This window comes from Montipora foliosa, chromosome 13, assembly GCF_036669935.1.
Source record: "Montipora foliosa isolate CH-2021 chromosome 13, ASM3666993v2, whole genome shotgun sequence".
Taxonomy (NCBI): Eukaryota; Metazoa; Cnidaria; class Anthozoa; order Scleractinia; family Acroporidae; genus Montipora; species Montipora foliosa.
The window spans coordinates 444157-459417 of record NC_090881.1 but is presented as its reverse complement, the minus strand read 5'-3'; the positions used below and the strand labels follow the sequence as shown (position 1 = coordinate 459417).

Genomic DNA, 15261 nt, shown 5'->3' with positions numbered 1-15261 from the left:
AATAGCCTTGAGAAAAACGTGGAGATGATTCTTCCCGAGCAGTTGGATAAAGTACTCGAACAATTTTACAATTACGGTTCTGAGCGTAATTTGTCACCCACAACATTAAAAGGTAATCAAATGGTTTTCTCGCAAAATTAGGAAATAATTTCACTTGTGTTTTGTCAAAATTCGGATAATTTCCCTCGCCTAAAGGCTCTGGAAATTATCAGAATTTTGACAAAACGAACGTGAAATTATTTCGGATCCTTATTTCACTCGTCGCCATTTGATTACACATACTTATTTCATTGTCTTTCTTAAATTAGAGTATCTATTTGTACTTATTTTTGTAAGTTATTTGTAATAATTACAGTATGTCAGCTAGAAATGGTCAAACATTTAAAACTAACATAAACCACAAAACCTTAAAAATTATTATTATAATTATTATCATCATCATCAATAATAATTTTGGTAGTAGGCCATTTGCAACAAACTGGTCACATGACTGACAGTTGGTGAACTTAAAGCTCGGACTTTAGAAATTCCAGAAATGGAAATATTAATTCATGTTTGTCTTAGCCAGAATACAAATTTTCAGAGAAATACCTCTTAAGGTAAAGAGTGTACATTGTATATGACCATTTAAATACTCAAAAATTCCATACTTTTGTGTACGAACGAAAAGCTTTTTCCCTCCAGTGTAATTTTTCAGAATTATGTGTCACAAACAACGCTCAGATTCCTACATGTATTTTTACAATGGGTCGAATGAGTGAGAATAAATATGTGAGGGTGGAACTTTTCAGACTTTTGAAAGAATAATTTTAAAGCGGTTTGAAAAGTTAGAAAAATACAAGGATTTGTATAAAGATCATTGAAGTGTGACTGGGTGGCAAAGCGTCCTTTTCCCATACAAATCCTTGTAACTTCTTTCAACTGTAACGGCACCAGTTTAAACGACATGCTTACAAAAATCGGCATGGTAGCATATTTTGAGCTGCTCTTTTTATTTCTGGAAAAAAGCAGAATCATTGTGTCTATGAAAAAAAGGTCATGTGATGACTTGTTCCAAAAGGCCTATTGTAGCAGATGCAGAAAAGCAAAGCAAGATGCCCACTAATGGTGTCATTTAGGAACTGTGGGAATATACTGTAGACCACTTTCATAATTAATGGTGACCTCCTTTACATTCTTTTGTGTATATGTTAATTAGACCTACTGCCCTCATTTGAAAAAAAAATATTCATTTGAAATTTGCTCGTCGTAGTGAGGCTAGAAAGGCTTATTTGTAACCTAGGGTAAACAGCAAATAATATACAATCATGTACACTGTATTATTTGGCCACCATTATGAAAGAGGTCAATGCATGTATGGATGATTTGTGATTTTAGGTTTCTTGGCTGCTCTCTTTGTGAGGCTGGCTACTCACCTTGATTTCGCATGTGGGCCTCAAGCTTGATCTGTGTTATTTAATTATGTGACTTTAGACCAAAATTCAACACACATGTAAAATGTTTTATATGATGCATCCAGAATAAATTGCCATTTAATGAAATTCAGTGATCATCCTCAGTCAAAACCTATAATAATTATAGAATAATTTATTTGATTCAGAAAAAGGCAGCTTGAATGCACTTTCCTTGATTATTACCAGTGGTAACTGGAATACTGCTGCTGCATCTACTACTCCTAGCACTGTACTTCTAGTACTACTGCCGAGTAAGTGCTAATGCTACTGCTAGTACTCCTACTACTGCTGCTGCTGCTGCTGCTACTACTACTACTACGAGGGTAATTAAGAGGATGAGTGAAATTAGATTAAAAGGAGTTGAAATAATTATTGTTTAATTTTAAGTTTGTAGAGAGTGTTGTATATGTTGCACTATACATTACATGTAGATACTGCAAAGCCATAAAGCACATCAGCAGCATCGTTAGGTCATTAAGAAAGCCACCTGCTTATCAGAAAAAGGTGAAATAAATTTGTGTGACTCTTTCAGTGGCATAATGACAGTACAACTACTCTTGTTTATTCTATGTTTTTGTATACTAAAAGTACAACATACTAACACGTGTCTAATCCTGTTTAGGAAAGAAACCGTAACATCAAGAGGAAGGGGACAGAAATCCCCACTGTATTCAAAGGAAAGTCATGGTGGGTATTTACATGTACCATTGCTTTTTGTATAATTTTATTTTACATTCATGACCTTTCACAAGTTATCTTTGCCCTGAAGCGATCTGATTGTTGAAGTCATGATATTGTATTAAGTACATGCACCTTTGCGTAATTCTCTAGTGTTGGGTTAACCCATTCACCCCTAAACCGTCCTAAACCGGCCATACTTAGTATTTTACTCTGTCTAACGCCAGACAATTTTACTCATCAATGAAGAACCCCCAGGAGTCAATGGGTTAATGTACATGTAGTTGTAGTATTTATATCAAAAAATTAAAAAACTGATACAAAAAGGTACAGTCTGTCTCCGCCCACAAATAGCAAAGGCTAATCGCGGTGGGCGGAGCTACACGCATTCCGTGGTTAAACCGATCAACTAATTATTTTAACAAATAAAATAAATAACAAAGGACAACAGCTTAAACCATTAACAATAACCAATAATTATCAGTACAGTCACGATACAAGCTACGGCAGAATTGTAGGTTTTGGATAGATAATGTTCTTATTCCAGCTTTGGTGAGCATTTTATTCTCAAACATTCAGCATGTTTATTGATGTAGTGTCCTGGTGTTATCATCATTCTTGCCTTGGATGCAAATTAACACTCCAGAACCAAAGATCCAAAAGAAGATAACAAGATTAAAGATCATTTTGCTCCATAATTTTCAGTGTGCAATATGGTTTTAGACTGAAGAGAGACTAAGTTCATTACAGTTTTGCTTGCTGTTTAAGCAGCAGTGAAAGATATACCTGAATATTTCAGGGCTGAACAGGATTTGAACCCTGACCTGAGCGTTGCGGTTGCAGCAGTATATCACAGAGGTCAGTTATCACATCCCATTCAGGCCTAATTTTTTCAGTTCAGGTCTGTCTTTTGCTGCTGAAAGCATCAAACAAAACTGTGATGATCTTTCACAATCACCACTCATTTGGTTCTCCACAGTTCAAGTATGTGAAATTCATATTACATGTCAAGGTTTTGGACTATTGGTAATATTTATTGATTTTGGATCAATATAATAATTATTGTTAATTAAATTAAAATGTTTTTATAGCCAAAAAAACAATTAGATTCAAGATGATTGTAGAAATGAGTGCAGCAGTAAATAGACCAGCAGGCCCCCGTACGAAACGTACGACCTTTACGCAGCGCTGCTTTAGCGACTGACCAACGTTGCCCTTATATCTGCAGAAAGGTTGCATGATGGCTGCATCGATAGCACTGCGGGAGTTTCGAAAAATGACTGCGCGTAAGACATCTCAAAGACATCTCAAAGTCACTTAAGCGCTGCAGCAGGACGTGCTGCACTTGAAACAAACAACCGTTTAGCAGCGCTGCTTTTGCGACTCACCAACGCTGCTAAGCACTGCAGGACGTCTGAATGGTGGCTGCATCGGTGATGCATTAGCAACCCTTTCGTTGCAGATGTGTTGCAAGAGAGCTGCTTTAATAGCTTCGCGTTGCTTTAACGCTGCAGGTAGGATGTCGCGTGATGCGAGAGGTTTTCTCGGTCTAAGAAAAGGTACTTTGAGAAGCCTTTTAATTTAATGGCCGCCAACAACAAGCCGATCAATCGAAAAATGGGTACAAGCAAAAGTATCAAGAGTATCAATTTTGCATAGCGGAGGAGTTACAGGCAAGCTATATAATGAGCTGTATAATGTACAAAAATATTCTACTTAAAGAGCTTCTTCACCGCTGCGTTGTTACATTAACGGGGTCATTAACTGATCATGATGCGAGCAGGATTCTTTAAAGCCGTCACGAAAGATGATATTGTTCATACAGCTATCTGACTTAATACATCGCAGTTCTCTGATCATTTCATGTGTCTCTATAGGTAGCCCAAGCTCGATATATGAGTATCCGTACAGTGCTATATTATGCGACAGTAGAAATCTATAAAGGATTTGTATCGGTAAAACGGTTTTCCTCAAAGTTCTGAAAATTACGGACGATTTAAAATAAAAAAAACGCGTTACCTTGCTTCAGTCTTATATTTATTTGATTCTGGTACGGTTTCTGGGTCGATTTAGAGCGATTTAGGTAGTTTTTGGTTCTTCTTCTTTACCAAGGTTGGGCACCGAGACGAAGTTGTCGAACGGAATCATTCAAGAAAAAAGGCCCTTCGTTCCCAAGGCTTCGATTGCCTCGAAATTCCACGTAGATCACGGACGATTCCTCCGCTACCCATTCGTCTTCTTTATTTGAGCCTCTTGTACACTGAGAAGGATTTAAGGGCCGCCAAACTCTGCAAGCATTTGCTTCGAGAGCCATCAAATGATGCTTTGTTCACAACTCTCTTTATCCAAACCGTTGGAAGACTTTGGAAGATCGCTTAGCGACCCGCGATTGGTCAATGGGCACAATGGTGACCAATCGTAAGTCTTATCGCGGGTCGCTGATGGGGGTCGCTAAAACTATCGCTCCATTCGGACTGAAAATGGGAAATAATCGTGGTGTGCATTGCTGGCGTCGATTTCCCTTGACATTGAAACCTTTTTGTATCGATCAACATGTTGGGCTTATATATAAGCTCCAGCCATATAGTACGAGGTTTGAAATCCAAATTTTCTACAGAATACAACATTTTAATGAGAATGTATTTGTGACTTGAGTTGTCGAAGTTTTATAACGTTCAAGACTGGATATACCTTAAGCCCCGTTTACACGAGCAATTTTTATGTGACAATTTTTATGTGACAAATATATTTGATAGTGTAGATGGCATAGCAAATAATTGTCAACAGTGTGAAGTTTAGTGCGCCAGTAATGATTTTGAATAGCTGAGATATGCAGAATAAAGGAGAGGCTGTGTAGTCACCCACGAAATATGGCGCTTACGAACAAGCAAAAACTTGAAGCTGCTGCGATTATAGCGTTTCTCGTATTATATAAAGAACAACTGAGAATGAAGAAAAAGAAGCGTAGGTGTTGGGTTAAGCCCTGGAAAACTCAGCAGCGGCGAGAAGCCCAGGGTTTGGCCCAAAATTTAGTAAAAGAACTGCGAGAGACTGACCATGACGAATTCAAATTTTTTTTTCGGTGAGTACAATGTATTAGGACCTTCAGATTTGAGTACAAGTATGAATTTTTAATTTCAAACCAGTCTCCTCCCCTCACTGTTCCTTGTTGTTTACCAGCAGACCAGGAGATTGTAGAAACAAGATTGATTGCACTAGTGATCATCCAAAGCACGCGAACAAGATTTTGAAAATTCGTATTTGTACTCAATCTCGTACTGTCTCGTGGTCGCTATTTTAACTTTCTTTAACAGGTTTCATGAAATAATGTTGGCGTTGGTTAAACAAGAACCAAAACTGTTACTGACGTCTTAAATAAGAAGAACAAGCATGATTTGTAAAAGTTCTGAATCGATGTTCACGTTGTATTTTGTTACTTAGAAACTTTATTTATTTTATTATTCTGTGCATCCCTTGTTGTTGGGAGAAGAATAGTACTATCAATAGAACTTCAAAAATGAGCATACTATTTTTGTTGTCCCACACGATGAAGTATTTCTTTGGGAATAAGTAACCCACCCCCATCAACCTCCTTTCTCACCACCTCATTCAGAAATATAATCTTTCTAAAAAGCGAATTCCAGCTTTTGGGCAGCTCATGTGCACCCAAGAGAGCTCCAGAACTCAAATACAATACACCAAGGGCCCCTCTAAGGCGTGATAGTTTAACAATTGTTTCATTGTAGAATGTACCCTTTCTGTCTTGGCAATCAACAGTGTGCTACATAAAGATTGCTGTGTTGTAGCTCTGATTTCCACTGCATTTTTATGTGCTGCAAATAAGATAAACCCACCTGGGCTACCTGAGATATTCTCAATTGTTATTAAATTGTCATATTTCCTTCTAATTTTTAGGATGGACTCTGTTCTGTTTGATGAGCTTTGTGAGAAGCTAACTCCTCTAATTGGAAAGAAAAACACTGTCATGAGAGATGCCATTTCAGCCCATGACCGCTTATGTGTTACCTTGAGATTTTTGGCATCAGGTTGCTCATACCAAGATCTCATGTATAGCTTTCGCATATCTGTTTCATCTATTTCAAAAATCATACCTGAGGTGTGTGAAGCCCTGTATAATGTTTTGAGGGATGAATACCTACAGCCACCAAGTTCAAAACAACATTGGGAACAAATTGCAGAGGAATTTGAATCCAAATGGCAGTTTCCACATGCAGTTGGAGCCATAGATGGAAAACATATTAACATGCGTGCTCCCCCAAACTCAGGCTCTGAGTACTTCAACTACAAAAAGCAATTCAGTATTGTTCTCCTAGCTATAGCTGATGCCAATGCTAAATTTATTTCGTTCGATCTCGGCTCACCAGGAAGCCAGTCTGATGGGGGAATTTTTAAGGACAGTTGCCTAGGAAATACGTGCAAGTCAAACCATTTCCCAGAACCAGCTAACCTTGGAGAAAGAACAACACCAATACCTTATTTTTTGTTGGGCGATGATGCTTTTGCCTTAGATCGAAATCTAATGAAGCCATTTCCACACCGAACAGCAATGGGTGACGAGAAAATATTCAATTATCGCCTATCAAGAGCGAGGAGGATTGTGGAAAACGCTTTTGGATTGCTGTGCACTCGATTTAGATTGCTACTGAGAACACTAGAGTTGGATGTTCCAAATGCAATGCAAGTAGTGCGTGCTTGCATTGCATTACACAACTTTCTGATGACCAGGAAGGACAAATGCTACTCAGCTCCAGGCTCCATCGACAATGAGGATGAATTTGGTAATGTTGTGCCAGGATCGTGGAGAAACCAAATAGGCAGTGATAACATTTGTGACCTACGCTCGGATCCTAGTGCCCGTTCATCAACAGTTCAAGCAAGAGAAGTTCGGGATGATCTCAAAGACTACTTCTTTAAAGAAGGTGCCATCAGTTTTCAGTGGGCAATGACCAGCTGAGTATTTGGATTGATGACATTCATCATGTGGAATCAGACATTCTTCGTTACTGTTAGAAAGTATGGTTACCTATTATTAACTTCCAGTCTTCATTGTGAAAGCCTTATCTAAAGTAGCCTTAGGTGATGAGAAATTCTGAAACTGTGACCTACCAAGAGACAGGAAGACTGAACAAAATTATGCTTTTGTTAGTTTGTTATTTAATTTTCTTTCATATAACTTCATTAGTACACATCTGGATGTGCATCCCAAGCATTTGCTTTATTGTAACTCATACGGTTACCAAGAAAAACCCAACTGTCTTTTTTCAAGTGTAATAATTAGTCCAACATGAATAATAACCAGGATTGTGGCAAGTCCGTTAAATCTTAAATACTTACTTTTAAATATTTTGTGCATTTACAATGTAAACTTTACAAGTATGCAATTTTCAAAAGCAAAATATTATCACTGACTGTAACTTTAACAAACAACTACAGTAAGCTGCTAAAACTATTGACTTCCGCTACAGAATAAAAAGATTCAGTAGAGTACATAGTAATTTGCTCAGGCCCATACCCGAGTCAAGAATATTTCTGAGGGGTTCATTGGTGAGGAATCTCTTGACAAGAAGATGGTTTGAGTGAGGACAAAGTGGATACTTTTTGTAGTAATATAATAGGCAATTGCTACCTGTTGGGGACAGGAATGCACTATACTCTGGTCTGCCATAAGGTCTAAGTTTTCCTATGAGTCATTCTTATACTATCAACATGTCTTAAGTCATTTAGTATGGTGGCTGTTGTAGCTGGGCAGAAAATGAATCATCTCTTTGATAATAATGCTGATATGGAACTCTTGGGGGCTCTGTTGCTTGAAAGATTGCTGATTGGACCGCAAACTTAACCCTTCGTTGCAAATCTTTATCCCCCAGGTGTCGGATGGAACTGGCCACATCCTTACCGAAAATATCCCATTCATCTTCAGGTGCAGATGCTGCATTTTTTGCAAGCTGGTTCAGGGCAGATGTGGCAGACTCCAGCAAAGGATTGTCATCAGATCTCTTCCTCTTTGTTGTGTACGTAGTGCTTGCACTTTTAACACTAACATTACTCTCGCTCTCTGTATCTGCATTATCATAATTTGCCAGCTGCTCTTCCTCACCTCCAGGTCCTGGTGATGAATCTTCATCTCTGACATTAGTAAATACCTACCGGTTGCTGTATATTACCTCATCTAGGAAGCTGCACTCATCGAAAAACTTCCACTTTGATACATAAACATCGCTTGCCCCACTACCTGTACCCTGGCTCTTCTTTATTTTTCTCACCTCTTCACGGTAAAATGTTCGTAAACTCTGTATTTTACCTAAGGAATTAAAGCCAGATAAAAGAATGTAAATGCAAATTTTGATTTTTTTTAATTCTAATGGTTTTGCACAAAAGCCTACAAATTGCAGGTAAAATTATTTCAGTTTAGCAATATATATCATACATTCTTGCTTTATATTAACGATAACAACAGTGGTAGGCATACCTTTGAGGCTTGCCAGATCAACGTCTGGCAATTCTTCTTTTATCACCTGCAGTACTTCCTCGTACTGTGCTTTTTTTACGTTTCGGTTCTTGTATGCCTCGCTTTTGGTGTTCCAGAGACTCTCCTTTTCTCTGACGGCCTCTAGCAACAAAGTCACTACTCGATCTGGCCAATAAATTCCTCTACTGGAAGCAGCGCTGATCGACGTGGAGGCCGCCATTTTGATCGCGTTCTCAGTGGAAGCTTGGGGACCACCAATATTTGCCACATTTTATGTGACGAGTCGTCTACACGAGCAATTTTCCGTGTATGACAATTTTTATTTGTCACATAAAAGCTAACACGCCAGCTTTTCAGCAAATGTATTTGTCACATAAAAATTGGCCAATTTCCCCCATCTACACGAGCAAATAAAAATTGTCACATAAAAGTTGTCACATAAAAATTGCTCGTGTAAACGGGGCTTTACGTACGTATACAGCCGTTGATTATAGGTATCTTTCAGCTACATGTATAGCCCTGACGTTAAGGCAAATTAAGATGCACAAAGCTGCTTATTAAGCGTTGCTTTTACGTTGCTAAACACTGCAAACTTTTACACACGATTGATCTTTTAGTCGAAGCATTTGAGCAACGATGTACAGCGCTGCGTGAGCATTGCTTTGTCGGTCTTAAACATTCCAAACTTTTCCTCGAAAGTATTTTTCGGTCGCAGTTTTTAAGCAACGATATACAGCGCTGCTTTACCAATGCTTTTTCGTTGTTAGGCATTGCAACCTTTCTGCAGCGCTCGATATTCTGCTTGTGAAGCTTGGTGAACGCATGAACGTCGCATAAAGGACGCATAAGCACTGTGCAACCTAAAATATGAAGTTGCGCAGCGCTGCAAGAGCGTTGCGCTGTTCGTACGGGCGGTACATGTAACAATGAATATGTGTATATTAAATGTAATACTTACCAGTACTGATGCAGTTGATGAAGAACAGTATCTTATCTGAGTAAAAAATCAATCATATTCTTACACCAGTGTTCAGAAGCTGCAAAATTAGTGAAGATGTTAAACTGTGTGAACCGAAACCACCTTTAAATTAACCCATTGACTCGCAGGGGTTTCCCATTGATGAGTAAAATCATCTGGTGTTAGACACAGTAAAATGCTAAGTATGGCTGGTTTAGGCCCGTTTGGGTGCCAAAAGGTTAACCAGCAATGTGTGGTGTATGATTATATCAATTTGATCTGTGCAATGCAGAGTACATCAGTTACACTAGCCAGCGCTCCATTAACATATTGATGAAAACTGCTGGTGCGATGCTTTAAGCAACTGAGCTATGAAGCCACTAAGGATCATAGCTTCACTTGATTTCATATCTGCAGTTCAACATATATTTATTTATTTTTATTGAATACACAACAAAATTTTACATTATACTAGTCATTAATACCAAGAAATGAAGATACAAATAAAAAGAAAAAGAAAACAAATACAACTTATTATATGACATACAAGCCAAAACAGGATGTAATAGGCAGCTATATACTGACATGCACAGGAACTCAGTGAGTGAACAATCAAAGAGGGCGAATAAAGTAAATTGAATCATGTAAATTTCTCGACCTTGTATTTAAAATTAATATTATTAACAACTTGAGACAAGATAATTTGAGCTCTCTTTTATAAATGTATAACAAAGGTAAAGTTAAACTTTCTCACAGTACGATGCCCAGCAAGGCTTTGCTTGAACAAGCGAAACATGATTTTTTTAGGTTCTGGATTAAAACTAGTATTGTTTGTGGGATTAAACCACCCCACCACTTGACGAGTTCAACATAATTATGATTTGTTTCATATATCATTACACGAACATTCATTGGTTCATTCATCACAGGAACACTTGAACCCACAAATGACCAGCAACCAACATCAGTCGCTTCATTAAGCTCAGTTGGTTAGAGCGTCGCACCTGCATAGTGAGGTCATGGGTTCAAACCCCGTTGAAGTCCTGAATTTTTCAGACTTCTCTACGGAAGTGCAAAAATTGCGTTCATAACTGCGAGGATCATTATAGCTCCACTTGATTTCATATCTGCAATTCAATACATGGTTCATTTCATACATGTATATCATTTCATTCATATAATTAAAACTGTTGGTGACCTTACAACTAACTTTTTGGTATTGAAGAAATGCAATGGAAAACTAGTTTGTCTAAGTTACCAAGCTTCAATACACAATTGGACACTGTCCGCACAAAACTTTTTGTTTAATTTGAATATACTTTACATTGCATACATGTTAAGTACAACACTATAAAAATATGTGTTAATGGTTTCCATAACCTCACGCCATATAAATTAGTTTATACTAGGTTAAAGATTGTTTTTGTCACTTGAAAGTGATGTCATCACAGTCTGGGTGAAACGTTGCCCGGTAACACTTATTTCGCTAATTTTTTTTCTTACATGTAAAATTAATACTTCTGTCAACCCTCTTGGATAAATCTTGATTTGCTGGGGGATATGACATTGCTATTTCCAATTAGTTTAAGGGAATTTTAAACCCATTTCAGCAATATTGCTCTTAGCCAATAAATGTATTGTTAGCAGTTTCCCTATGCTTTGTTGCACATACATGTAGGATAAACTGTAATGCAGAATTGTTGTTACTTAATATTGATATTCCGTGTTTAATAATATACATGAAAAAATTGCTCAATTCTGATTGTCTGAGAGCAGTGCAGTTCAAGTGTAACGTAGTGCAAAAAAAGTGTAATAACAGTGTAAATTACACATCAAAATTCTGGATTATGATTGGCTAATATTAAACAATACGCTTTGGTCAGAACCAATAAAGTGTTTTGTTTTCAAATTAAGCATGTGCCCTGGATGGCACAGTTTTTCCCTGATTGCGTGATATGCGTGCGTTCCTTCTACTTAACCATCTCGATTTTTTTCATATATATTATTAAGAGGTAATCACATGATTTTTCTCGTGCAATTTAGAATAAATAATCACGAGTAAATTTTTTCAAAGGCTAAAAAGTGCACTAGCCCTACAGGCTCGTGCAATTTTGGTCGTCTTTGAAAAAAAAATTACTAGTGATTATTTATTCCAAATTTCACTGGAAATCACAACATTTCATTACCAAAAACTACCGGTAACTAACAAGTTTTGAAGTTGATAGAGGGGTCTTCAATTGACCAGTATTATCACGGTTGGACTGGATCAAGCATCAGATAGAGGCTGATGCAAAGGAAAATAATTTGCATTCCTCTGCATGAGCCTCTATTTGATGCTGATTCCAGTCCATCTGTGAGAATATGAAACTTGCCTATTTATTGTAATGTTGCCAAACCAACAAGACCAAAGTAATTACACACCAGAATATTTCCTGAATGAAATACTGTACCTGTCAATCCTGTCAATTAACCATAAACTGGAGTCATATACATGTATCCTAGTCAGAATGCTAACCAATCCAATGCAGCTGCTGCTGCTAAGTATGGGAAACCTACACGTAGAGTGACTAAGTTGCAATAAAACTATTGGTCTTAGCTTTGCATCTGACTGGTTGAAATATTCATGCAAGTTTTTTTAATTCCATTATAGATCAAACTTTAAACACTAGTCTTGTCTATAATTACTCTCAACAAAATTATAATCAACTGGGAAGCCCTACAAAAATGTTTATTAATTAAATATTTTCCAATGCTAATTAGTTACTTTTTTTATTAAATGGTACACCTGCCTTTTGTACATTTAGGAAGTGTCAGACTATGATAGTCAAAGATGAAAGAAAATAAAAGAAAAGGAGTTGGAGTACAAATGTAGTTGGAGACACGTTTTGTAAGTACAATGTACACACATCTTGACAATAAAAAAACGTTGCCAATTTCATTTTGCAATAGCCTTTACACAGCATTAGGACAGTTGATGGAGCATCATAAGCGCCTTAATTGAGAAACAGGAAATGTTTGCCATTTAAACAACATCAAACAAATTGTTTGGTGATCAAACCTGCTCTTGAAGTGGGTGGCCAAACGGTTAAACATGTTTGATCTAACTCAGATCAAATTCCTCAAGTTCGCCCATCAAGCATGAGAACAAAAGAAATGTTTTTGTTGTTTTTGATCGAATATTTTGTGGCCTTCAATTTTTATCAAACACGACCAAACACGATCAAAGAGCACCAAACAAGGTGGCCGAATGGTAAAATGCTTGGTCACCAAACAATATGTGATGTTGTTTAAATGCCAAACATTTCCCGTTTGGCCAGGCCCTATAAAGACATTCTCATTATAACCAACAAAGTCAAAGTAGCTAGCACATGTTTTCTACGACAAAATCATTCTCTTTATTTATAATTATGTCAAGTTACTGTTACAGTAAATTGGTTATTAAACCCTGACGGGAAATGTTTGCTCTTCTGTTTGAAGGTTCCAGAAGATCAAGCAATTGTGGTTGGCCTCCTCTACTTGAAGGCCAAAGTTACATTTTTGTAAAGTCTTAAAAGTTTGGCATTCTTTACAACAGCAACTCAAATAAAAGTGATTTGTTAAGGTTACTTGGACAAAGATTGTTTCACGAAAATAATGTGCAAAGAGAAAGTAAAGATTTTTAAGAAAACAACTAAACCTGTGAGTTTATAATACATGTTTCAACAGAAACTTCTGCCGTCCTCAGTTAGTCAGAATAAAAGCGATGGAAGCTGAAATTATAATAAATAGAAAATGCTAATGTGAAAAAATAGTAACAACTGAATGAAGTATTGCGTGAAATTAAAGATAGTTTTAGACTGACATAGTGTAATTGTTGATTCAAAGAGGGTTGTTTCTCTGAATACAAATAGCTTCTCTTAACTTGAGTTGAAAACTGGTGGAGACGTGATCTAAAACGCGAAAACAATTTGCTGAACATGAGGCGTGACAATGTTTAAAACTCTGCAGATGTTTGATGTTTGTATTCTGACTAACTGAAGATGGCAGAAGTTTCTTTTGAAACATGTATTATAAAGTGAAAGGTTTTGTCGTTTTCTTTAAAGTCTTTATTTGTCTGCTGCTATTACGACCCAAAGAAAGGGTAATAATGATGTTTAAGTAAAGATCCAATGTCATTTAATCAACTTTTGAAATCGAATAAAGTATTAAGGCTGTTGTTTTGTGCCATTACATTGGCATTAAAATGAATTTACCCATAGTCATTATTTATTAATGTTTATCAAAAATTAATAAACAATGAAATGAATGTAAATGCAATTATTATCTGTTAATGGTTATCAAGGTTATAAGTGTATTTTATCATCTACTTATTATCTGTTTATGGTTAGAAATGAATTTTTCTCGGTGAAAATAAGACTATCACATGATGACCACAATTATTAACATGTACTTCATTCGTATTTGAAGGATTGATAGAATTGTATATTTGATAAACTAAGCATAATATTTGAGTATCGTTTTGCGAAGAAAATGTGGTATTTGATATATAGAGGATATTACATGGCCACGAGGAGATACGAAATTTCTCTTCGAGTGTCGAAACGCCTATGTTTCTTGGGATTTTTTTTTAACCAGGTTTTTGCGTGGTCACTTAAGTCTTCATTTTTAATTATAATATGCAATTTTTTTTAACAGGGTCAAACCAGTCCCCCGTTTTCAATTTACAAGGATTTGACGGGGTCAAACCAGTCCCACTTTGTCGATTTACACACCCCTGTCTGTTTCATCGATTCCCAGGATGTTTACAGTGTAGTGGAAATATTTACAGGTTGGAATAAGTCTGGTGTATGTCATTTAGATTTTGGCCTTGGAGTGTTCGCAATTTACATAGCTTTTACATACTTTGTCCGCAATATTTACGTTTTCTTTACAGTATCTTCTAAGATCCTGCAAAAGGGCATTTTAGCTGTAAACTTTCATTTACAGCGTTTTCAATGTAATTTACATGCTATTTACATGTTATGATCTAAATTTACATGTGCATGTAAATTTATCGATTTTTCCAGTGATCTGTTCTGGGGTGTCTCATATTGGTATAAGCGATCACAGCTTAGCCTAGGTATGCTGTAAAATTTCAATTCCCGCTTCTTCAAAATAAAATTAACTCAATTACTTATAGGCAATTTAAATACTTTAACTTCACTAAATTTCGAAGTGACATTTTGACACAACCGTGGGACGATTTGAGAGAATTTCACGACCCAGTGATATGTGGAAATCATGGAATGATTTATTTATAAGAGGGTGTCACTGAGGTGAACCGTCAAGCGTCAAATAGTCAAATATTTAACCGTCAAAAACGCAATAATTTTACCGCCAACTGTCTATTGAGCAAGCCAATATCAGCCATCAAAATGTCTCACATATCCTTAAATCAAGAACTAAATGATTGACTTAAATAAGGTCAAGTTATGCTGTTTATAAATGATCGTTTCAATATATCATACAAATGCATTCATGTGCAAGTTCTTTAACTCCTAGTCTCGGATGAAACTGGTTAACGACAGAACTGACTTCCGTCTGTAAACACTTCCGGTGTCATAAAAAGTCAGTCATCACGGGTCACTTCGCTTGACGTGGCAAAACACCAATCCTATAGGCCATTTTCGAAATATCAAATATTCAGCTTGATAGTGAGGCAG

The 15261-nt window shown here is 36.8% G+C and overlaps 1 protein-coding gene and 1 long non-coding RNA gene across 2 annotated transcripts; both read left to right on the top strand.

Moving 5' to 3' along the window:
• Positions 1–1205: 1205 nt before the first annotated feature.
• LOC137983365 (uncharacterized) lies at positions 1206–12469 on the top strand. Its single transcript, XR_011118951.1, has 3 exons — positions 1206–1777; positions 2077–2141; positions 12385–12469. It is a non-coding gene; the product is annotated as an uncharacterized lncRNA (long non-coding RNA).
• LOC137983410 (putative nuclease HARBI1) lies at positions 5090–7125 on the top strand. The gene is made up of 2 exons (XM_068830613.1): positions 5090–5214; positions 6048–7125. Exon 2 carries the CDS (start codon positions 6049–6051, stop codon positions 7105–7107), a length of 1059 nt encoding a protein of 352 aa, XP_068686714.1. The 5' UTR covers positions 5090–5214; position 6048; the 3' UTR covers positions 7108–7125.
• Positions 12470–15261: the final 2792 nt, after the last annotated feature.

Bases quoted from the DNA above. Each gene is read 5' to 3' on its own strand.
- LOC137983410 (XM_068830613.1), top strand. From the start codon at position 6,049: ATGGACTCTGTTCTGTTTGATGAGCTTTGTGAGAAGCTAACTCCTCTA.